This window comes from Mastomys coucha, unplaced genomic scaffold (assembly GCF_008632895.1).
Source record: "Mastomys coucha isolate ucsf_1 unplaced genomic scaffold, UCSF_Mcou_1 pScaffold5, whole genome shotgun sequence".
Classification (NCBI taxonomy): domain Eukaryota; kingdom Metazoa; phylum Chordata; class Mammalia; order Rodentia; family Muridae; genus Mastomys; species Mastomys coucha.
Window position 1 is genome coordinate 73,037,494 of NW_022196911.1, and position 25,124 is coordinate 73,062,617.

Below are 25,124 nucleotides of genomic sequence, written 5' to 3' on the forward strand. Positions count from 1 at the left end.
AAAAAAAAAAAAAAAAAAAAACTAAAAAGCAAAAAAATCTCCAGAGAGGGCTGAGAGATGGCTCAGTGGTTAAGAGCACTGGATGCTCTTCCAAAGGACCTGGGTTCAATTCCCAGCAACCACATGACAGCTCACAACTGTCTGTGATTCTAGTTCCATGGGATCTGATATTCTCACACAGACATACACGTAGGAAGAACACCAATGCAAAATCAGTCAATAAAATACTTTTTAAAAAATTCTCTGTAGAAAAGAAACTGTATTTTATCTATTATACTGACCTAAAACTAGAGTAAGGGAAGAATTTTTCAGAGTAGGGACATTCACATCAGATCTTGGATCTGAGGCTTACTGCTATATGATCTTGGACATATAATATTTGTAAGATTCTCCAATGCCTAAAAGTAAACTGGAACCAAAAATAGTAGACTGTGTTATAAAGGTGCAATGAAGTACTTAGTGCCTAGCAGTTAGCATGTAGCCAAGTTAACTACTGCTAACTCATTTCTTGTATGTAACCGGAATGCCGCTCCCTTGGAGAGCAGTAATCTTATGACAGAGAAGCAGCCGTTCTTCAGCTCCATTCTGATTAAGACTGAAGAGCACCATCACTGTCACATGCTTCACTAGGAAAACAATCCTCTAAGCACTGTTTTATCATCTTTAGATCAAGAAGGATTTTCTCTGTCATTTTTCTATTTTGCCATAGGGATTTTTAAGTCCTTTGGGCTTTGTATTTGAATTAAATTCAGGTCATTGAGGTGGCAGCAAAACACCTTTACCTAACATTAAAGCATCAGGCTGGCCCCTCAGAACAGATGTTTTAAACATCTCCATCTGCTGAATCTTTGAACAGATGTTTGAAAAACACTGATATTGACATAACTACTTATCTTCCTATTCTGGGAAGATCACTACACTTTTTACCTCACACTGAAATACTTGAAAATAATTTTACATATAATTTTATTCAGATACAAAGTTTAATTTGGTTCATTGAAACTCTAGATGATCACAAATTGTGTTATGTTTCTGTTCATCTTTGATAGCATGATTTACTTTACTACCACAAATATACTCAGGAATAGTAAAATGTATTCAGCCACTTCTCACCCATGCTCCCTCTTTTGCCAACAGTATGCCACTTTGTGATCACTGAGGACTTGTATCTAGGGCCATGGAATAAAGAGGATGAGATGTGTCATCTAGAATATATTAAGTGTCACTCTCCGGGGATCCTTTGTCACATTTAAGTGACAGTCTTCTGCCTGACCCAGCTGGATTTGCTGTGCATTTATTGATATTTGTGCAAATGATCCAAATAGAAAGACTGATCTCCCTTATGCCCTATGAGGTATGATCTCTGATCTGTTTTTACAGATTTATTTTACTGTCACCACAGCAAAGCCTGTGCAGTGCTAGGGCTCAAAACTCAGAGCTTTGTGTATGCTAGACAAGCACTTTTCAAGCTGAGCTATGTCCCCGGCTCCACTGATCTTTCTAATCATGAATATATAGAGTACAAACAGCTTAGAATTAATTTAAGATAATTCCCCTTGCCATTACCCTTGTGAAAGCACTACATACATTTTGAAAAGCACATTTAACTGCTTACTGAAAAGAATGCACATAGATATTCTTTAAAGCATGAGCAACAAAAGGACAGTAATACAGAATTCCCCAAACCAGGAAGTTAGTTTAGACTACTGTTTGTCAAAGAAAACTACTGTGTCTCACAAAAGGCGTGGCTGGAGTGTGCTCAGCTGTTGAGCTCCACTCAGCAAGTGCTTCCTTTGTACACACAGATAACTGCTTTGTTTACTGGAAACCAACATGGCCAAAGCTGTGGTAATTTTGCCTAGTGAGTAGGTAGACCATTTAACTGGTTTGTTTTTTCATTTAGTAAAGCAGACAGTTGCTGTGTTGGCAGAAGTGTGAATTTCATTTCCTGTCTGTGGTGTACCCGTTCATCCTGTCACTCAGACATTTTGTCTTAGATTGTTCCCGTATTGGCAGTAAGACTGATCCACAACACAGTGACATGTGCACACCACGGATGTAACAAGAGACAGGGCTTGTGCAACAGACCACAAGAGAGCAGTGCTTTATTTAAAAATGAAAACAAAACAAAATCAGGGCGGCCTCTCCTAGCCAACATTCAGGTTTTTAAAATGAAATCTATAAATTATGGTTTTTTGTTTTTTAAAAATGTATCCAATCTCTCTGACTGGTCACAACCTCAAAAGTTTTATCAATCCTTTACCATTTTATTGAAACATGAGATTGAGCTGTAACTGAGCATTATAAAGCTGATTTCAACCTGCCTACTCATTTACCATAAACAATGTCATTTTATGACCCATTAATCTACCGCATGCTTAGAGTTCTATAACATTTATTTTGAGACAGGGTCTCATGATATAGCCCTTGGTGGCCTGTAACTTGACATGTAGACCAGGACCTGGCCTCAGAGATCTGTCTCTGCTTCTCAAGAGCTGGAATTAAAGATGGAAGCACCAATGTGCTCAGAGATGGAACTGTGCAGATAGCTGGGTAAACTAAGAGGAATTCATTTATTATCACATATCTTCTAAGCACTTAATGTGTTTCTGGCAGGGTTTCTAGTGCTGAGGATGCAATGATGAGCAAGGTTAGGTCCTTGCATCCAAGGAACTTATGTGCTAATAACTACAATCAATAACACACATGAATGAATGTTTTAGTTCATGAAAATATCCTGAAAGGAAGAAAACAGGACAACAGGATAGATGTATTGGGATAAAGGAAAAGAGGGGTGGTGATAGTAAAGCTGAGATTTAAACTGGATTCAGAAGAATGGAGTAGAGGATAATAAGTACAAAGGCCTCGAGAAGGGGCCCTGAAGTACTGAAGAGACAGAAGAGAGCACCCAGGGATACTTCATAGTAACAAGTCAAGGCAGGCAGCGTAAGTCAGAGAAAGGCCACTTGCTTCACTACAAGCTGTCCTATGGACCTCACAGACCAAGCGGCAGGCTGACTCTTCATTTTTATATACGAAGGAAAGAAGCACCTACAGAGTTTTAGAGTTTTACACAGCAGTGTTATAATCTGGATATACTTTAAAGCACTCTGGCTGCTACTTGCTGAGAGAGTAACAAAACTTACTACCAAAAGCTTAGAAAGTGACAGAAATATGGGCATTCAGGATATTCTTCCTAGTTTAGAAAATATTTATTTGTTTATTTATTTATTTATTTATTTATTTATTTATTTATTTTGTGTGTGTATGTATATGCCTCAGGTGTGTACAAGTGCTTGAGGAAGCAAGAAGAGGTTAGATCCCCTGGAATTGGAGTTACAGAGAGTTGTGAGATCATTAATGTGGGCTTCAGGAGCTAAACCTGAGTCATCTACAAGACCAGCAAAGAACTTTTAACCCTTGGGGTTTTTTGTTGTTGTTGTTTTGGTGTTTTGTTTGTTTGTTTGTTGGGGTTTTTTTGGAGAGGGGGGGTTGGTTTTTCGAGAGAGAGTTTCTCTGTGTAGCCCTAGCTGTCTTGGAACTCACTCTATAGACCAGGCTGGCCCCAAACTCAGAAATCCGCCTGCCTCTGCCTCCCAAATGCTAGGATTAAAGGAGTGCGCCACCACTGCCCAGCTGAACTTTTAACCCTTGAAGCATCTCTCCCCACCACATGCATACATGCATACATAAACACACACATACTAGTTTTGTATATATTTAAAAGATTTTGTTTTGTTTTTGCTTGGCTAGTTGGTCTGGTCTAAGATGTTCTTACTATGTAGACCAAGCTGTCCTCCAGTTTATATCTGCCTGCCTCTACCTCCTAAGATCTGGAATTAAAAGCGTTCACCACCATGCCCAGCTATTAGACAACTTGTATTAAAAAGCTTTTATTGGGCCAGGCAGTGGTGGCGCACGCCTTTAATCCCAGCACTTGGGAGGCAGAGGCAGGCAGATTTCTGAGTTCGAGGCCAGTCTGGTCTACAGAGTAAATTCCAGGACAGCCAGGGATACACAGAGAAACCCTGTCTCAAAAAAAAAAAAAAAAAAAAAGCTTTCATTACAGAATAAACACTAAGGTGTATTAGCACATGTCTATAATACCAACACAGAAGAGGTAGAGGCAGGAGAAAGAGAAGAACAGTCATGTAAACTACATAGGGTGCATGAAGCTATCCTGAGGGATGTGATATTCTACTTTAGAAACAAAACAAAACCTCTTTAATTTCTAACAAAAAATTTACCATACAGCTTCTGACTGTGTGTACAAGTCAGTATAGTAATGCTAGAAAAATGGTTGGAAAGTAATTGTAGTTCAATACAACACTGTCTTTTACTCTTAAAGAGCTATTGGCTGGATATGATGACTCACACCTTGATCCCAACATGTGGGAAGTGGAGACAAGAGGATTCATTCAGATTCATCCTTGCCTATATAGCAAGTTCAAGGCCAGCATGGCTACATGAGATCCTAGCTCAGAAAACTAGGGAGGGAGCTAAGACCCAGTTAAATCAGCAAAGGTGAATTTCTCAATAAAATCGCTTTTTAAAAACCAAAGCAAAAATAGTGTAAGAGGGAAATGTCGGGCAGTAGGGGTGCATCCCTTTACTCCTAGCACTTGGGAGGCAGAGGCAAGTGGATCTCTGAGGTCAAGGCCGGATTGGCCTACAGAGTGAATTCTAGGACAGCCAAGAACACAGAGAGACCCTGTCTCCACCCTCCACCACCACCCCTGCCCAAAAAAAGAAGGAAATGGCAACTGTGGACCAGTCATAATGATGAGGGTAAGAGGGCAGATCCAAGGCAGGTTTGAGAGTACAGCCCCTGGGATTCGCAGATGGGTTAGAGACACATTGTGGGGAGGTAAAAAGACCCCCGGGCTGATAGGACTGTTCAGCATTGGTCCCAAACAGCCGTATAGATGAATCTATGGATCAGTTGTAAGGAGAGGCTTAAGAATTTAGAGGAGGGATATCCACTTGGAATTACAATTTTGTATATCTTCTGTTCTAAGTGGTCATTTTCTACCTATATTGTTAGCCTCCCACATAAATGACATTAACACAGGAGATATACTCCAGGAAGTACAGTGCACTGCCTCTGTGGGCAGTGTGTGTGGAGTGTAACTTACTGAGAGTGCAATTTTAGTTTTTTATTTTTAATTTATACACAGCAGCTGTGCATATTTATAAGATTAAATGTAATATTTTGATACCTGTATACAATTTTTTACTTCGGTAAAGTTATTTATTTTTACTTTATATGTATGAATGTTTTGCCTATATACTTGTGTGTGCACCATGTATATGTTTGTTGAATCTCCTGTAACTGGTACTGGAAATTAAACCTGGGTCCTCAGTAAGAGCAACAAGTGCCTTTCACCAATGATAAGCCATCTCTCCACTCCATCCTGCACCCACCCCTCTATACAGTTTAATGATGGTCTGGATGACTCATTCATCACCTCAGACATTTATCACTTCCTTATGTTAGGAACCTTCAAAGTCTTCTAGCTAATTTGAAATATATACACAGTTGTAATAAGTCATAGTTATCCCATTGTACTATAAAACATTAGAAGTTATTTGTTCTATCCAAGTAGCCATCTGCACCCACCAGCCACCACACACGTTATTCTCTTCAGGTTTCATAACCACTGTTCTATTTAATCAAAATAAAGTCTTGAGCTCACACTTGAGAATTAGGGTGTGTGTGTGTGTGTGTGTGTGTGTGTGTGTGTGTGTGTGTGTTTTAAAAATAAGTGTTTTCATCTGGCAGTGGTTGCACATACCTTTAATCTCAGCACTTGGGAGGCAGAGACAGGCAGATTTCTGAGTTCAAGGCCAGCCTGGTCTACAGAGTGAGTTCTAGGATAGCCAGGGCTACACAGAGAAACCCTGTCTCAAAATACCAAAAAAAAAAAAAAATAGTGTTTTCTTTCAAACTCTGGATTTGTTATAAATAAATATAAAAGCATAACTGGGCAGTAAACACCAAATATATGTGAGGCCCCAGGTTTGATCCAAGGACCTAATACCACAAAAATTAAAAATAAAATTTAATCTTGAAAAAGAAAACAAGTAACATTTTACATCTTATCAGGACACTATTGAAACATTATCACTGATACTCATTAATAATAACTAATTATTAAGAACTTACTTCTGTGAACCCAGGCACCACTGGAGGAAGTGGTGTGATTCTCATAGTATCCTCATTTTATAGAAGAATAAATGTAAGTTTGCTCACATAGCAATAGAGCCATGATTCACACCCTTACGATCTAGTTTGAGTCCTTTCCCTTTTATTTATTTAAAGTTGTTCTTAATTGCTGCTGGGTAATTTAAATACAATACCTTAAGTTTTATTTTAGAAAAATTATTTAGAATAGGCACATAGAATATATGTGAGCAACCAGAACAATGAATAATCTCTCCTCTTGAATTTGTTAGGAGTTTTTTGTTTGGTTTGTTGGTTTGGGGGAGAGTGATTTTTACTTGTTTTTTATTTGTTTTTTGTTTTGTTTGTTTTGATTTCCTTGTCATTTTGTTTGTTTTTGAGACAGTCTTACTGTGTGGCCCTGATTGGCATAGAACTCTTGAGCTCATTGAGATCAGATGGCTGCCTCTCCCTTACAGTGTTAAGATTAAAGGCATGCTTCACCCTATGCATAGGGAAGAGAGAGAAATCTTAAACTGGGTCTCTTCGTCCTATTTACTTTCCGTAAATAAATAATATTTCTCTTCACTTTCTCCTCAGCATCAGCGAGAGCTTCCTAACTGTCAAAGGTGCTGCCCTTTTTCTACCACGAGGGAATGGCTCATCTACACCAAGAGTCAGCCACAGACGCAACAAGCATGCAGGTAAAACTGCACGTATATGTCCTAGTTTCCTTTTTGTTGCTAGGATAAGATATTTAGATAAAAAGCAATTTGTGGGAGAAAGGATTTGTTTTAGCTCATAATTCCAGATTGTAGTCCATTATTGCAGAGAAGTCAAGGCAGGAATTTCAAACGGTAGTCATGTCACACCCACAGCCAAGAGCAAAGAAAAATGAATGCATACATGCTCGCTCACTCGCTTGCTCGCTTGTGCTTAGCCCAATATCTCTATTCTAACTAACTCAGCTTAGGACCCATCCTGCCTAGGGAATGGTGCCACCCAAAGTGGATTGAGTCTTACCCCATTAATTAATTATGGCAGTCTCCTAGAGACATGCTGGTCGACCATCCCATGTAGACAGCCCCTCATTGACTGTTTTCCCGGGTGATTCTATGCTGTGTCAAGTTGGACAGTTGAAGATAACCGTATAAACCTTTTTGTCTTAACTTTGGTAGTTTGTGACCTCCACAAGTGGAAGAAATTACAAGGAAGGGAACTTGAGCATACTCATCAGAAGGGAAAGCTAGGAATGTTGGATCTTACTGAGTCAGTAGTTGACGTTAGCTATAGTCAGAATAACCTCATGTGCTTTAGAGGTTGTGCTGCTGCTTGTTGGGCTTTCATCTCATTACAGATGTTCACTATTATAACTCCTTTCCCTAGGCCGTGTTAATAAGTTCCTACCAATACTCTCTGTCAGTGGCAATTTTTTTTTAAGTAAGGGAGGGAAAACTTTTGAAAATTAGCTTAGGTATACTTCCTCAGTGCTTCCTCCTCAGTATCCTCCATCAGAGACGGGGGTGAGTATCTTGCCAAAAAAAAAAAAAATGTTGCTACTCAAAGGAAATAAGCCAACCTAAGCCTTTATTTCTATTGGGTATAGAGAGTAAAAATAAGACAAACCATTGTTTTAAATCCAACTCACCTGACTAATTTTGGGTAAATTGCCCCATGGTATGTAATAGTAAATGGGGTTAGTTGCTTTTTAAGCTTCTGCCTGGCCTTGGTTGACTTTTTTTTGGGGGGGGGGGGAGGAGGGAGGGTCACACTCAATTATTTCTACTTGACATTACTGTTCACTTACATAAAAAGAAAAAGCAGGTTTAACACAGGCAGTACGAAATAGATTTGTGATCCAGACTAGACAGTTGAGGCAAAATATGTAGAAACGAAGTTTATAAAAGCCAAACCGTCACATAAACTGCCTTGGCTAGGCTCGGCGTGATGGCAGAATAGAGTATATCAAGGGCTTACAATAGCTGGTGAATTCCTATGTGTGTTTTTTTAATCTGGATAGAGTTTTTTATCTGATTATTTAAAATATCCAAATACTGTTTGACAGTTTGAAAATTATATTGTTGGTAAATGACAATCTATATCTTTAAAAGGAAAATGATGAAAATTCCTTAATCAAATTTAAACTATAGTTTAGCTACTACTAGTAGTGAAATATGTGTAAAGAGTATAAAATGAAGGAGGGACTTTAAAGATATATTGCCTGTTGCTCTCTGTAAATATGAATTTCCCTGTAGGAAATAATACTCAACTTGCTCATAGCAAAACTTCTCAAGGTAAGAAAGCTAAGCTTCGACACACAGCTCAGGCAAGGCCTCACAGTGGAAGGAGATCCTGGGCTTTGTCTGACAGTGAAACAACACAGCTAGATCTCTATACCACTTAGTGGCTTGAGTTGGAATTTTGGCCTGCCATTCAGGGTTCTGCAGAGGTTCTGCATCCTCCATGTCCTTTCCAGGGCTGTGTCTCCTGATCTTCAAGAAGAAAGTTAAGTTGGTGCTACTGTTGTTTGTTGTATCCCTGTGCTAAGGACAGAAGCCAGGGGTCTTGCTCTCATGTGAGGCAAACACCCTACTGCTTTAGTGTATCCACAGCCCTGGTCTTAGTGTTTTTTGTTTTTTACAGATAGAGTTACGTTCAGAAAGGCCTTAGATTCACAGTGATTTCCTGCCTCAGCTTCTTGTGCATTTAAATTTAGGTATGAGACACCATACATGATATAAGCTTGAGGGATTTTTGTTGTAGGTTTTTTGGGGTGTGGGGCGTATACCTGTTTGGTTTTTTCTTTTTTTCTTTTGAGACAAGGCTTCATAGAACCTAATCTGACTTCAGATTGTGACTCTGAGTTTAAAACATAATAGAATGGATCTTGTATTTAATATTGAAAGTTAATGGGTTCTGTAAGTTTGGAATTAGTCAGAAGCAAGCAGTGAAACAGAGAGGGAAGGAAAAAATGTTCCTTAAGAAAAATGAGGAAAGGTTCCAGACTTGTCAACAGTTAAACACACATACTCATTTTTCATCCTAGCTCACTGCTTCTTGTAAAGATATACATATATATATATATATATGTATGTATATATATATAGTTTCTTAGAAGCTATAAGGTGAACACAGAGGAAATGATATGTGCAGGCTTCAAGGCTAGTGTGAAAGAAAAAAAGTTCACTGGCATCCATGATTATGTGGCTATGTCAGACATCTTAAAGCTCTTTTAAAAGTATCCTAGGTAAGCAAAAATAAAGCCTTGGGTTCTTAGATTGTCATCATTTGTGACAGGGTATTATCTTTCTCTATTAGCCAAATCCTTGAATTTCCTAAGACAGAGTAGGAGAAATAAGAAAATTTGTATCTTAAATTCCTTTTTTAAAGTAATCTTTCATTTTTAAAAACCTATTTTTATTATCTTTAATTATGTATATGTATGTGTGTGTACAAGTGGGTATGTGCACATGATTGCAGATGCTTGGGAGGGCCAGTAGCATCAAATCCCCTAGATGTGGAGTTATAGATGGTTGTGAGTAGTGACACTCAAACTCGGGTTCTGTGGAAGAATAGCAAGTACTCTTAACTGCTGAGCCATCTCTCCAGCCTCCCCCCACCCACCCCTTTTCTTTAGTAAATAACTTTTATTAGATCTTGGACAATTTCATAATATAAACAATCTTGATTGTGTGCACCCCCTACTCCCCTTCCTACTCCTCCAGGCACTCCCTTCTCTCCGTTCAGCTTTCTTAGGTACCTCCAGCACATTCCCTCTTCCTTTCCTGGCCGCTCCCTTTTTTGTTAATAACCCACTAAGTCCAGTTAGTGCTACCTGTTAGAATATTTACTGATCTTGTTTAATTTGCTCTTGTGCTGGTAACCATAGCTGCAGTAACTTCTAGGGTATGATGGTCATTAACTGTTGGCCACTGCAGAGAGAAGTTTCTCTGGTCAAGGTTGAGGGCAGCACTAATCTGTCAGTATAAGCATAAATATTCAAAAGGCAGTTCAATGACCTGTTTAAGAACAGCAGTAGTAGGTTCTTCCCTAGAGCCTGTGACCTCTAGAACCTTGGATTTTTGTCGAGGTTTACAGGACCAGGTCTAAATTTGTTCTTGTGGACCAAGCCTCAAATCCAATCTAAAAACAGGTAGTTAACCCCATCTCCTTTGTGACGCTGTTGTACAGTGAATACATCTTGTCTGGGAGATCAGAATTATAGCATGCAGGGTGGGCTGTATGGCTTTTCTCTCATAGTACCTTCTGGCTCTGTGAGAGTTGGTCAGTAGAGAGGAACTTTGAAGTCAGTTCCAGCTTGAATTCTCTATGTCTTACAGCCAGTGTATTGTGTCATCAGCAGTAAGGTTGTACCATATAGTTCTGGTAGGCAACTAAGAGCAATAACAATAGGCTGTGTTATTTGGGGTACCTGTGGAGACACTCTGACTGTAGAGAGGGATCCCATACCTAGTGCTGGTGACTGTCACTTAATAACCCATATCTTCTGAGGGAGTCATTGTTCACCCATACCCATAACAGATATCTGTGTTCAAATTCCCCCACAATCTTACAACATAGTGAGCTTCCACCATAGACACACACACACATACATTTAGTCTCTTTTGTTTGGGGTTTGGTTTTGGTGGTAGCGGTGTAGCTGCTGCTGCTGTTTGAGACCCGTGTAGCCCTGGCTGGCATGGAGCTCACTATATAGACCAGGCTAGCCTTGAATTCATAGAGATCCACCTGCCTCACCTCCTGAGTGCTGGAATTAGTTAAAGACATGTACCACCATGCCTGGCATCATCATTAGTATTTTAACTCAAAGAATTTTCAATTTAGTGTTACAAAATGTATAAGAATAAGTGAGGTTTCAAATAATAGTTGGCCATGTTAAAACACCTAATTTGTTCAGGAGAATAACTATTCCCAGTATGTCCTACTTAATAGGTACTTTCATTGTAATGTCATCTACTAACCACTTTAAACGGTTGAAAATAAAGGGAATCTAACAGTATTTAAGTTAAATGCATCTGTATATTCTTATTACATGAAGAGAAATTATATATATCATTTAAAACTTTCAAACATTTGTTGATCTATAGTCACTAGTAGATCCCTCACCTACTTCTGCCATTGTATAAAACACAGATTATTCTCAAATACCTTTTCTAGAACATATACCCTTTTTTTTTTTTTTTAGTTTTTCAAGGCAGGGTTTTCTCTGACAGATCCATCTGCCTCCGGAGTGTAGGATTAAAGGTGTCAGCCACCACTGCCTGGTATGACAAATACAACTGTTAATATACAGTAAACTGACACAGTGGTGGCTCACACCTTTAATCCTAGCACTTAGGAGGCAGAGGCAGGCAGATTTCTGAGTTTGAGGTCAGCCAGAGCTATACAGAGAAACCCTGACTTGAAAAACCAAAAAAAGAAAAAAAAAGAAAAAAAAAGCAAAAGACCAAAAACAAACAAAACCTGTAAACTGAAAATAATTATATAAAAAGGCAGCCTAGTAATTTCTTACTATTTTAAAAAGTCAAACCAGGCTGGAGAGATAGCTCAGTGGTTAAGGGCACTGGCTACTCTTCCAGAGGTCCTGAGTTCAATTCCCAGCAACCATATGATGGCTCACAACCATCTATAATGTGATCTAATACCTCTTCTGGCATGTGGTGTACATGCAGATAGAATACCCACAGATATAATAAATAAATAAATAAATAAATAGTATAAATAAAATTTAAAATCTAACCAATATTTTATCTGACTTTTGTGTCTAATGAAAAAGCTCATAGACCTGGGGAAATGGCTCAGCTGTTAAAAACACACTCTCTTTTATAGAGGACCCAAGTTTATTCTCAGCACCCAAAGCAGTTGGCTCACAACCAACTGCAGCACCCTCTTCTGGCCTCATTGAACACCTACACTCTTATATATACACATGATAAAAATATGAGTTGGAGCTGGGTGTAGTGGCTCCAAAGGCAGAGGAAGGCTAATCTCTGTAAATTGGAAGCCATCTTCATCTACATATAAAATTTCAGATCAGCCAAGGGTGCATAGTAAAAACCAGCCCTAAATAATAACAAAAATGTATGAGGTAGTTCCGTGGGTTAAAGGTGCTTGCTGCAAGCATGACAACCTGAGTTCAAATCCTGGCATTCACATAGTGGAAAGAGAAAACCAATTTCTACAAGTTGTCGCCAGGCAGTGGTGGCACGCGCCTTTAATCCCAGCACTTAGGAGGCAGTGACAGGCGGATTTCTGAGTTCAAGGCCAGCCTGGTCTACAGAGTGAGTTCCAGGACAGCCAGGGCTACACAGAGAAACCCTGTCTGGAAAAAACAACAACAACAAAAAAAAAAAAAAAAACACACAAGTTGTCTTCTGACGTCCTCAGAAAGTGTCCTCACGATACATGAGCAAGTGTGCACTCACATACACTAAAATATTAAAACATAAAAATAAAAATTTAAGCCTTTCAGTAAGCCATAACTTTACAAGCCACTAAAGTAGAAGGAATCTTTTCTATTGCTTTTTGAATAGAGAATAATAATCCTTTGTCTTTTAAATTTCACCAGGTGATCTCCAACAGCATCTTCAAGCAATGTTCATATTACTCCGCCCAGAAGACAACATAAGGCTGGTAAGTTAATGACATCATAATTTTCCTCCTCAAAAGTCTACCTAAAATAGCTAATATTAAAGTTACTTTTTGTTCAATCATCATGCTCGGACCTAGATGGAATAGAATGAAGAATGGCCTACCCCACAGTCCAGCTGAGAATTTTAATTATTGTAAAACATATATAAAGTGAGGTAAAATACTCTGGCTCAAGTTTGCTGTTAATAGCTGGTTTGTAAGTTATTCCCCATAACAACAGTTGAAGTTCAGAAAAAGGAGAAAAAAATGGAAATTTGTCCTAGTTGGGGAAGCTTTTCTATTAGACAGTGGAACTTGAGCAGATCTTAAAAGATGATGAAAAAAAAAAATGATGATGAGATTGAGTAGACAAATTCATTATAAATAAGAATATAGATTAATCAAAAGCACATATAGGAAGGAGCAAGGTATGCATGAAATAACCAGCAACTGCTGCTGACCTCAGAGTCAGGAGACTCGGCCTCAGGTTCTTGCTAATCATGTGTTGTTAGACAAGCTACCTTAGGCTGTCTCTGCCCTTTTCCTCATTTCCTAACTACTCTCACAGGTGACAGAATTAAATAGACACCCGAAGAAGTGTGAAATGGGGGCTGAATGTGATGGCTGCACACCTTTATTCCTAGCACTAGGGAGGCAGAGGCAGGCATATTTATGTGAGTTTAAAGCCAGCCTGGTGGTCTACATAGTGAGTTCCAAGGCAACCTGTCTCAGGGGGAAGGAAAAATCAATCAAAAAACCCTTGTGGTTTATTTCACATAATTGTATCTGATCCCCTAGGTTGCAATAAAGCCAGACAATACTTCTCCCTCTTCATAAAACGTGAAATACGAGGGTTTTTTTGTTTTTTGTTTTTTTTTTTTGAACCAAGAAATAACATGAACCAGCTACACTATCAAAGGAAGATTCCCTAGAAGCTACTACAGAATAGATAGAAGGAAGTACACTAGGCAGTTATTGAAGTTATTCGGGTGTGTGGTCACCAGACCTCTAGGTTTAGCCACAAGCATATTAAATTCAAATAACTATTCCTATTCTCTGTCCAAGAAGAGATGTGAGCAGTAAAGTGAGAGGTTGACTGTGGAAGCGATCAAACCTCTGCACCATCTGGATTCACTGATTCCTCATTTGCTTGCTTTACTTTTAAAGTTTTGTTAACTTTTCTCTCAAATGCTGATTATGACGTGTGTGTGTGTGTGTGTGTGTGTGTGTGTGTGTGTGTGTGTGCACGCATATACATGTAGAGGCCAGAAGTTAATGTTGGGTATCATCTTTCTCACCAACTCTCCATTTTAATCACTTTCTTCCTTATTCATTATTAATTGATTGATTGATGCACACTTTTTCTTAAAAGTTTTAAAAATGTGTGTGTGGCATTGACATGTGTACAGGTACACTCACCTATGTGTGCCATGTAGAAGCAAGAGGTTGATGTTAAATGTCTTTGCCACCACTCTCCACCTTAATTTCTTTTTTGAAATAAGGTTTCTCGCTGAGATTTTACCTGTTGTGCTATCTTCCCATTTTGTCCGAATTTTTAAAAGGTATTTTATGTGTCGAAGCATGTATATCTGTGTGTGCATAAGAGAGGAAGTAGGGCAAACATGCCATATGGAGGTCAGGAGTTGGTTTTCTCCTTCCACCCTGGAATCCAAGGACTGAACTCAGATCATCAGGTTTTCACACCAAGCAATTTTACCTACTGAACCACCATATTGCTGACATCTACATTTTTTAATACATGTATTTCTCAAATAATTCTTTTAAAAACCATCTGTAGCCAGGCAATGATGGTCCACACTTTAATCCCAGCACTCAGGAGGCAAAGACAGGTAGATCTCTGAGTTCAATGACAGCCTGGTCTACAGAGTGAGCCAGGACAGCTAGGGATACATGGGGGTTGGGGAACCCAGCTATGGGGCACAGAGCCTGGTTTTTATAGCTTTAGTGCTCTAAAACAGTGGTTCTGAGACTTTAGGGTATATCAAAATCACCTCCAGTTGGGTTCTTGCAGGTTGCTGGGGAGATGTGTGGGGGTAAGAGGAGATAATTTACATTTTTAGCAAGTTTCCAAAAGATGCTGATCACACTTTGAATACAACTCTACTAAATAAAGCCTGTTGTATACTTACTACAACAAAAGCCAGTATCAGTAGTCACTTGTACAGGCTGTTTATTTGCTATGAGAGCTTTTGAACATGGTATGGTGTGGGAAAAGCTAAGCCTAAGGATGCCATCACCATTGTGGGTTTTATCTTTTTCTCATTGAAAACCTTCTGGAGTTTAGTTTGAGCCCCTAAATATAAAAATAACTTCCCATATGAATCTTGAAAGACTGAAGGATAAGTTAGGAAGGGAGCGTTGAGGATTAAAACCTCTCCCTACTAAAATGTGTCCTGTCAGCTGAGATTAAGTCATGTGTGTTACATTTACAGAATATAAGTTCAAAAAAAATTAACTCATGCCTCTGCATTAAAACGAAAAGCCATTTACAGTTATTTGAATTGTTACATAGTCATTATGTTTCAGATTATCAAGTGAGTCATTTTCAGGAAAATGAGTAAAGGCATTGTATGACTTTGCACAAATTAGCACTTTGTAACTGAAAGGGGCATTTGTAGACCCAGAGCAAAGGCTTTTGTCTGAGTTTATTTGGAATGCTAAAATTCTTATCTCAAGGCTTGTACATAAGGTTAGAAGTTGGATAGTCAACTGAAAATCCTGCTGCTTTATTTTTTTGCTCTTTTTGCTTTTTTTTCTTCTCTTTTTCTTCTTAACCCAGCCAAAACCCACTTTTTGCTTAAGCATTGAAAATAGCAAACAAAAAACAATGTTCTCCTGTGGAGGAGTCCTGCTTCCCAAGAACAGGCATAAATGTTACTTCAGTACTTGAGAAACTTCAGTTGTTAAATAGGAAATGGTTTTTATAGTGCTCTTCCTTATTATCAAACAGCCACTTAAAAACCAAACGAGAGATCCATGAGTTTCAGAATATTTACAGTAGCCTCAATGAAGTTTTTACAAAAGCTAAGAACTTGGCAGGGTAATTTAAGAAAAATAGAAAATAGGGGTTTTTTTATTTTAGTTTTATAATATGTTTAAATTTTTCAGCTATGAAAATGAGTTTACTTTTTTCTGAAAATAAGTGTATTGTATGGGGTTTGATTTGGTTTTCCAAATCAGACAGTTCAAAAAGGAATGAAGATAAAAACCATATCCTTCCCTCTGAAAACAGCTGTTCCTGGCTATTTGAGTGAGCACCTTTCCATTCTATCTTGTGTTTGCATGGGGTCAGGTGTAGGCAGCTGAGTAATGCTTAATTTTGTTTTGTTGTTTTGCAAAAATACAAGACATAATGTCTTTCAGCCTGTTTATCGTGGATATCTTGCCTTGTCAGGAAATTAATCATGGATTTGGTAAGGCGTTATTGACTGTGCTGGAAATCAGACCTGAGGTCTCTTTTGCTTGCTAGATAAGTGCTCTGCCACCTAACCATATCTTTAGCCTTGGTCACAGTTTTCAGTGATTCTACAGAATATAAGTTATAGATTTTTTTATTTTGTAACTTGATTTTTTTTATCTAGACGCTTCCTCAGACTCTTGAAAATGGTGTTCTTTATTAATGTCATATCTAAAGTCTATCTTGCCGAGCAGTGGTGGCGCACACCTTTAATCCCAGCACTTGGGAGGCAGAGGCAGGTGGATTTCTGAGTTCGAGGCCAGCCTGGTCTACAGAGTGAGTTCCAGGACAGGCAAGGCTCCTCAGAGAAACCCTGTATCAAAAAACAAAACAAAAAAAGCTACTACTGATTTTACTTTGTTCTTTTGGCCAGAATGTAATGCTTACATACTTTTGAAACCTTTCTTTCTGATGGATCAGGTGAGCTGCTTGTCTAGACAGTGTATTTTTTTAATGTGGCTTCCCTGAGGATAAATACTGCATGCAGAGGCATGGTCCAGATTCGTGATGAAAATAAATTTAAAGCAAAGGTGTGATGTGTGCTCAGGAAAACTATTTTCAGCTGTTAGATGATGGAGGTGAGGAAACCCCTTGTGCAAGATAGATCTGTGAACTGCTCTGCTTAGGTTCAACATGTAAGTTGGACTGAGAGTTTTAAGATGATTTTTTTTTTTAATGATGAGCTCTTGATACTATATGTTAAATATTAAAAATACAAGTAATGTTTGCACTGAATATCACTTACCAAAACGTCTTGGTGCCCACCTCTAGTTTGACCAGATATCAAGCATTATATTTAGGAAGTTTTTTTCTTTTATCAACTTTTAGCCAGCCAGTTGCCACTAATTGGCATATGAACTGTTATAGAAAGCTAAAGAAATGGCTTAGTCTGTATAGTGCTTGTTGCAGAGCCCTGAGGACTTGAGAGTTAAAGAAAAAAAAAAAACTGGTATTATAGTTCATGCCTGTAATCCAAGCACTGGAGAGACAAAGGTGGGGGAATCCCTGGGCTTGCTAGACAGACAGTCTACCCAAATTGCTGAGCTCAAGTTTTGAGCCTATCTCAGAAAATAAGACAGAATAATTGAGGAAGACACCCAGTATTGACGTCTGGCCTCCACATACATAGTGCGCATACGCATAAGAACATAGTATACTCATATATCGACACACACAGATAACTAAAGGAAAGTGAGTCAGGATTTTTTTTTAATTTGTCAGAATCACAGTTCAGTTGTTTCCATGCCATTTATGTTTGCAGATAAAAGTGCTTCTAACACATTTGAGAAACTGAACATTTAGTTTAAAGATTGCTAAAGCATGTTCGAGTTTCAACATGTGGAAAGATCTGAAATCCTGTTTATAAGAATTCCTGGGGCCTGAAAAATAGCTCAGTTGGTAGAGTGCTTACCTAACATGTATGATGCCCTGGGTCCCAACTCCAGCACCATATAAGCCAGGCATAATAACACTTGCCTGCAGTCCTTGCACTGGTGGAGGTCAGAAGTTCAAGGTGATTCTCCTCCCAAGCTACATAGCAAGTTTGAGACCAGTTGCTAAGTCTGATAACCTGAGTTTGATCCCGAGGCCCTACAGGGTCAAAGGAGAGAACCATCTCCTACAGGCATGTCTCTGACCTCCACATGTGCACTATGATACACACACATCATTCATGTGCACACAATTAACTTTTTAAAATCTGACTTCATCTGGTTAGAATAACATGTATGGGCCACTGGGACAATTCAGCTTGGTGCCCTTTTCACAAGCCTGGCAAGCTGAGGTCTATTCCCAGGACCCAGGAGGAAGGAGAGCACCGACTTCTACACATTATCCTCTGACCTCTTTACAACCCTCACACACTAAATAAGTAAGTAAATTAGTAAATAAATGTAATTTTAAATGTAATGTATGCTTTGAGTGTTTTGTAAGGAAATCCAGAGCTACCTCCCAGTCCACCTCACGCACATTCACTATGATCCATAGCTTTGTGTGATTAATGTTCCTCAATATCAGTTGACTAACTCTAGACTATGATCCATTTAAATGTTAGTTCCTCTTAGCTTCTCATAAGTGAATTTGATTTTGAAACTTTTCTTCATGGAACATAAAATGTTGAGTACAGCCTGTATATTTAGCATCAGAATAATAGCATTTTATTCTGATTATTTTGGTTCCTACAAATAAGCTTTAATGTAGCCACTTCACTGTTTTTATTTCCCTAGCTTTTCTTAGGAACATCAGAACAGAGACATAAAGCTAAGTACATAACTTAATTGGTAGAATGGTTGCCCAGCATCCTTAAAGCCCTGGGTTCCATCTCCAGTACCGCAGAAACTAAGCATGGTAGTAAACACCTGTAATCCTATCCCTTGAGAAGTGGAGGCAGAAGGATCAATGAAAGGTTATCCTTGAATATAAGATAGAAGCTAGCCTGGGCTCCATGAAACTGTCTTTATTTAATTTAATTAAGTTATTTGATTTTTGAGACAGTAATAATAGAGTATATATTTCACAAGGAAGAGAGCATGTCTCCCCTTCACCATTGCTTTCTCAGCTTATGTGCTAGCGTTGTATATGCAATATTTGTATAGCAGATATTTCAGATAAGTGTTGCCTGACAGCCATTTTGCTTTGTTGTTTGTTTGTTTGATTGTTTTGTTTTTCGAGACAGGGTTTCTTGTGTGGCCCTGGCTGTCCTGGAACTCACTCTGTAAACCAGGTTGGCCTCAAACTCAGAGATCCGCCTGTCTCTGCCTCCCAAGTGCATTTTGCTTTGTTTTGATGATTTATGCACTGACCTTTTTTAACTTACTAAAAAAATTTCCAGGCAATCGAAATAGAAAATATATCCCGGTAAATGTATGACTCAACCTTAGTAGCCATCACTCTTTGCCTGGTTTCTTTCATCCATTCTTCCTCCTTTCTCTTTTCATTGGAATATCTTAAAACAAGGCTCAGGCAGCATGCCATTTCACCTCAGGCATTTAGGGGCTCAGTAACCACACTGCCATTATAACACTAACAGGTAAGCCCTGGGTCTCACTTAAGTCCTTAGTTACATTACAGTTTTCTGAAGGTACTTTGAATGAATAAGCAGTGAATTAAAACCTTTAAAAACTAAGACACTTCTGAAAAAGGAATCTTTTATTGTAGAAAGCAAAGAGCAAGCTGAGGCAGAGGCAGGAGGATCACTCTGAGTTTGAGGCCAGCCTATTCTATATTGTAAGTTCCAGGACAGCCAGGACTACATATACAGACTCTATCTTAAAAATAAAAGAAAAATCCAACAAACCTTTAAAGGATTGAAAAGAGTGTTCTTCCATTAAGAACACTGTCTGCTCTTGCAAAGAACCCCGGGTTCAGTTTCCAGGACCCACACAGTGACTAACAACCATCTATAACTACAGGTCCAGGGGATCTGATAACCTCCAAAGGTTCCAGGTGGGCATGAGATGCAAATGTATGCAAGCAAAACATTCATTCCTACACATTAAATAAAATAAATCAATCTAAGAAGAAGCTGACATTGCGGCACAGGCCTGTACTCTCAGAATTCAAGAGGCTGAGGTAGAAGGATTTCTATGAGTTCAACCCTGGTATACCTAGCAAAACTCTGTCTAGAAAAAAATAAAATAAAATAAAGGAGGCAGCCCCTGAAATGGCTTCATGGGTAAAGTCCCTTGCTGTATAACGTGGTAAACTGAATTCAATCCCTGGAACCCACATGAAGGTAGAAAGAGAAAACTCCACAAAGTTGTCCTATGACTTCTATACATGCACCAACACATATCTACACATAAACACAAACACAATAATAACAAGTAAATCAGAAGTAAGAGAGGGAAAAAATCTTGCTTATCTTAGTGTTTTACTATTGTGACCAGAAACCATGACCAAAGTAACTCTTATATGGATGACATTTAATTGGCTGGCTTACAGGTTCAGAGGTTCAGTCTGTTATCAAGGCAGGAGCATGCTATCATCCAGGCAGGCATTGGGCTGGAGGAGCTGAGAGTTCTACCTCTTGTTCAAAAGGCAGCTGGCAGAAGACTAGTTTCCAGAGGGGAAGATTAATCTGTTAACACCTTCGTGCCAAATTAACTTAATAGAGTTTCCTACATTATTGAATCATTATTGAAATCTAGGCTGAATTCTAGACAAGCAAGCCATAGCTCTATTATATACTCTCTATAAATACGTTTTTCTGGACTGTTTGCCTCAGCCGGTCAGGCAGTGGGTTCCTGATTCACACTGACTTGAACCTTTGCCTGCTTCTCAGTAGTTCATTCTTTCCTGTAGTCAGTGTGGATTCAGTGTAAATACTTTGTGTTTTTCCTCTCAAAATCTTCACTATAAACTTGTGGTTTGAGTGGAAGATTTTCCTATGGGCACAAGTATTCAAAAATTTAGCCCCCAGTTGGTGCTTAGTTTGAGAAATCAGTAGAGCCTTGCTAGAGGAAGTTCATGGGGAACAAGCTTTGAGGGTTTATAATAGCCTTACCGACTTCCAGTTTGCTCTTTGCTTCCTGCCCGAGGATAGAAATGTGATATCTCAGCTTCCTGCTCTAGCTAACTGCTGGTGTGCCTCCCTCACCAGTGTGGGAATCCTTAACCCAAATAAGCTCTTCCTTCTAGAAGTTGCCTTGGTCATGGTGTTTGATTGTAGCCACAAAAAATAACCATGACAATATGTTTTCACGCTGAGGCCCAGCAGGCGTGTTTGCACTTGCTGTCTCACTTCCCTGCAGGTGGTTGGAAACTTACCTGTAGATAGAGGCCTTCTCTGGTTAGCATCTGTAGGGGCTCCATCGGTCTTAGATTTCAGAGAACCCCCAGTATCAAGTTTTGGCTTAAAATGATTTAAATGATTTTTGTTGAGGATAGGCCAGGGTGATCACTTAGGAGATGGTGGAGGATGAGAAACCCAGTTAAATGTCAAGGATTATCCAGTAGAGATGATGTAGATTTCTGATAAATAAATTGGGGGGGGGGGAGTTTCTTGCTCAAGTTTAATTGTACAGTAAATTGCATAGATAGATCTAGACAAAGTGCAGGTGCCTGACTTAAGCTTGGTGAAACAAGTAATCTTTACTAAGAGAAACAGATTTGGTAAGAATGGATATTACTTTACCCCAAAGCTTGTGGAGACAGATAAGTATATATAGTTACATAGACTATTTAAGAGATGTACATATAATATGTTAATATCTTATAAAACAAATATACTTTATAATATATGAATAATATATATTTTAGTAAAATACACATCTATAGCATTTTGAGTTTAACCAACTATACAGAGAAACCTTGTCTCGAAAAAACAAACAAACAAACAACAACAATGAAAATACACAAGAAACACAGACACATACACACACACAAAAATCTGTGATAACACAAAATTGGAAATCACAATACACAAGCAAAAGTAAGGTTAAAAAACAAACCAACAAAGTAATATTGAGACCTCCTCAAAAAAAAAAATCTCCAAAAAATACCATTGAGTTCATTTTGTGTTGGCCATCTACTGCTGGGTATGGGGCCTGTCTTAAGTGTGGTTTGTATGCCTGGATTCTTAAAAACAACATAACAGGTATTATTTTTTCTCTCTCCAGTTAATTTAGTATTACATCAAAGGTTTTACAGTTACTATATGAGTTGAAATTTGAATTTAGGTCTCCCAACTATTGACTCTCTTGCCTTGGTGGCATGCCATGAGATGCTGGTTTAAAGGGGGGGAAAAAGATTAAAGATTTAAAATTTCTCTAAATTTTTTGTTTTTTTGTTATCTGTTAACTTCAGGCTGTAAGACTGGAAAGTACTTACCAAAATCGAACACGCTATATGGTTGTGGTTTCAACTAATGGTAGACAAGACACTGAAGAGAGCATTGTCCTGGGGATGGATTTTTCTTCTAATGACAGGTATGATACCATAAAAAATGGGGAAGGGGCATGAAAACTACTTTTTAAGAGAACTACTTTTTAAATAGCCTGTTACAGTTATTTAAGCTATTATAAAAGTGTCTTGTATAATTAAGCTCTTAAAATTCAATATAAAGTGGGACAAGAAAGTAAGAGGGTGAGGTTTGTGTATGTATGTTGCTTTGTCTTTTTGAGACAGGATCTCTCTGATGTAGAGCAGGCTGACCTTGAACTAAGAAATCAGCCTGCCTCTGTCTCCCAAGTGCTGGAACTAAAGGTGTGAGCCACCACTGCCCAGTTTATGTTCTTTTTTTTTTTTTTTTTTTTTTTTTTTTTTTGGTTTTTCGAGACAGGGTTTCTCTGTGTAGCCCTGGCTGTCCTGGAACTCAGAAATCCGCCTGCCTCTGCCTCCCAAGTGCTGGGATTAAAGGCGTGCGCCACCACTGCCCGGCCTGTATTCCTGATATATATGTCTTGATCACTGTTCTGTTGCCATGTATAAACACCATGACCACAGCATTTACTTTAAAAAAAAAGCATTTATTGGAGCTTGCCTACAATTTCAAAGGTTTAGTCCATTATTATCATATCATGGCAGGGAACACGTCAGTACGCAGGCAGACACAGTACTAGAGAAGTAGCAAAGAATTCTACATCCAGATCCACAGGCAACAGGAAGGGAGAGCCACTGGGCCTGGCTTGAGCTCTTGAAACCTCAAAGGTAACACACTTCCTCCATCACGACCACATCTACTCCAACAAGGGCAGCCTCCTAATCCTTCTCCCGTAGTGTCATAAGCAGTATCTCAGAAGCCTGAGAGGACTGCTCTCATTCAGACCACCACAGTGTGTGTGTTTATGAAGATGGTTGACATGTATGTATGAAAGTATCACAGTGAAGCCCCATTATCTTTTACAGTGAGTACATGGTAATGAAATTTTTAAGTTAAGAAATAATTCATGGGGGCTGGCGAGATGGCTCAGGGGGTAAGAAGGTCATGAGTTCAAATTCCAGCAACCACATGGTAGCTCACAACCACCCATAATGAAATCTGATACCCTCTTCTGTGTACTCATTTATAATAATAAGTAAATCTTTAAAAAAAAGAAAAAGAAACAATTCATGACAACCTGAGGAGATGGTTCAGGTGGTAAAGTGCTTGCCATGTAAGATGAAATACCCGAGTTCAGTTCCTAGCATTAGTGGAAAATCTAGGCACAGCAGTATGTGTCTATAATCCCAGCAGTAAGGAAGTGGAGATAGGGTAATCCCTGGGACTTGCTGTGACCAGTCGAGGAGCTAGCCTAGCCAAATCTGTGAGAGCTGAGTTCAGTGAGAAACTGTCTCTAAAGTAAAGAGCAACTGAGGAAGACACCCAAGGATGACCTCTGGCCTCCGAATGTACCTCATAAACACATGAACACATGTATACACACATAGACACACAAATCAAGGTATAAAACTAGGAAATAAGTTTTGACCATGATCTTCAGAAACAGTGATACTTGGTGAAAGTCTTTGACTATTTCTAATTTACTCTTATTCTTTACCATTCTCTTGTTGTTAGGTACTAGTGATAATAATAATGATGATAAATGGAAATGTAGCTCTGGGGTAATGTTTTTTTCTCCTGCCAATCTATTCTTTCAATTGGTAATGCTCTACTTTGATAATCCAAGGGTACATATTTTTCTTGGTAATATACCACTGGCGTTGGGTTCAGAACTTATATATACTTGGCTTCCTGTAATTAAAGATATCTCAGACAGGACCTGGATCATTGTGGTTATTATTATTGTTGTTCATTGGGAGAAGCTGGATCTATATCCTTAATGCTTCAGGCTTTTCTGTTGTATTTCCCTACTGTTTCTGGAGAACCTTTGAGAAGACTGTGGAATGTGGCTGCTAAGCAGATCTTTACACTCTGAGATAATAAGCCTCAGGAAATCCTGCCAGATGTCTCAAACCATGACTTCCTGGTTTAGGACTAGAATGGAATTGTGCAATAGCTAGGGGTGTGGCTCAGGCCTGGGGGAATTTATACACACGCTCTCGTGCACTCGCATGCACATGTGCACACAAAGCCCCGGAATTAGTGGAAGGGGTATAGATGACAATGATTGTCCTTCTGATTTGGGGGCTGGGGGCAGGGAAATCCTAGTATCTCTAGAAAGTTTCCAAAATCTGTGTTTACTCTAGTTTGTACATAAAAGTATCTTGCTTTGCTCTGTGTTGCTGCAATAAAACACTGACCAAAACCAACTTGGTGAGATAGCTAAGTGGGTCAGTGAGCCTGCTGCCAACCCCCACAACCTGGGTTCAGTTTCCCAGGACCCACATAGTAGAACAAACCAGTTCAAGTCGTCTTCTTCTAGCATCTAGCATGCTACCCCATGTATACAAAATAAAATAAGTTGATTTTTTTTTTTTTTTTTTAAAGTTTGGGCGGAAAGAATTCAGCTCACATCATCGGGAGCCAGGGCAGGAACCGGGAGTCAGGAACTAAAGCAGAGATGCTGACATGCTTGCTCCCAGGCTCACATTTAACTACCTTATACAACTCAGGCCCACTTGCCTAGGGATGGCACTGCCCACCATAGGCTGGCTCCTTCTGCATCAATTAGCAATCAAAAAAATGCCCCATAGACAAGCTGCCAGACCATCCCATCAAGACCGTTCTTCAGTTGAGCTCCCTTTCCCTCTTCCCAGGAATGACAAGCTGAGGGTGGGGAAGACAAAAGTCAATTTGGGAAATGACTTGTGAGCTTGTAAAGATCACAAGGCCAGAGTTGTGAACATGTATGCCAGTTACAGCATTTAATTATATGCTCTGAACTTACCACTTTTAGAAAACTTTCTCTTGCAGTTTTGGCTTCTAGTGTCTTTCATAAGTAACAGCTCTTT

General features: G+C 39.0%; 1 protein-coding gene across 5 annotated transcripts in view; it reads left to right on the forward strand.

Annotated features, from left to right (window-relative positions):
* Positions 1-25,124, forward strand: part of Ssh2 (slingshot protein phosphatase 2) — a 231,152-nt gene that overhangs the window by 162,865 nt on the left and 43,163 nt on the right. For all 5 annotated transcript variants that reach the window (XM_031351152.1, XM_031351157.1, XM_031351153.1 and 2 more), the window contains 3 exons: positions 6,764-6,867; positions 12,753-12,817; positions 22,098-22,219. In XM_031351152.1, the coding sequence (XP_031207012.1) occupies positions 6,764-6,867; positions 12,753-12,817; positions 22,098-22,219 (291 nt within the window). The remainder of the gene's footprint in view (positions 1-6,763; positions 6,868-12,752; positions 12,818-22,097; positions 22,220-25,124) is intronic.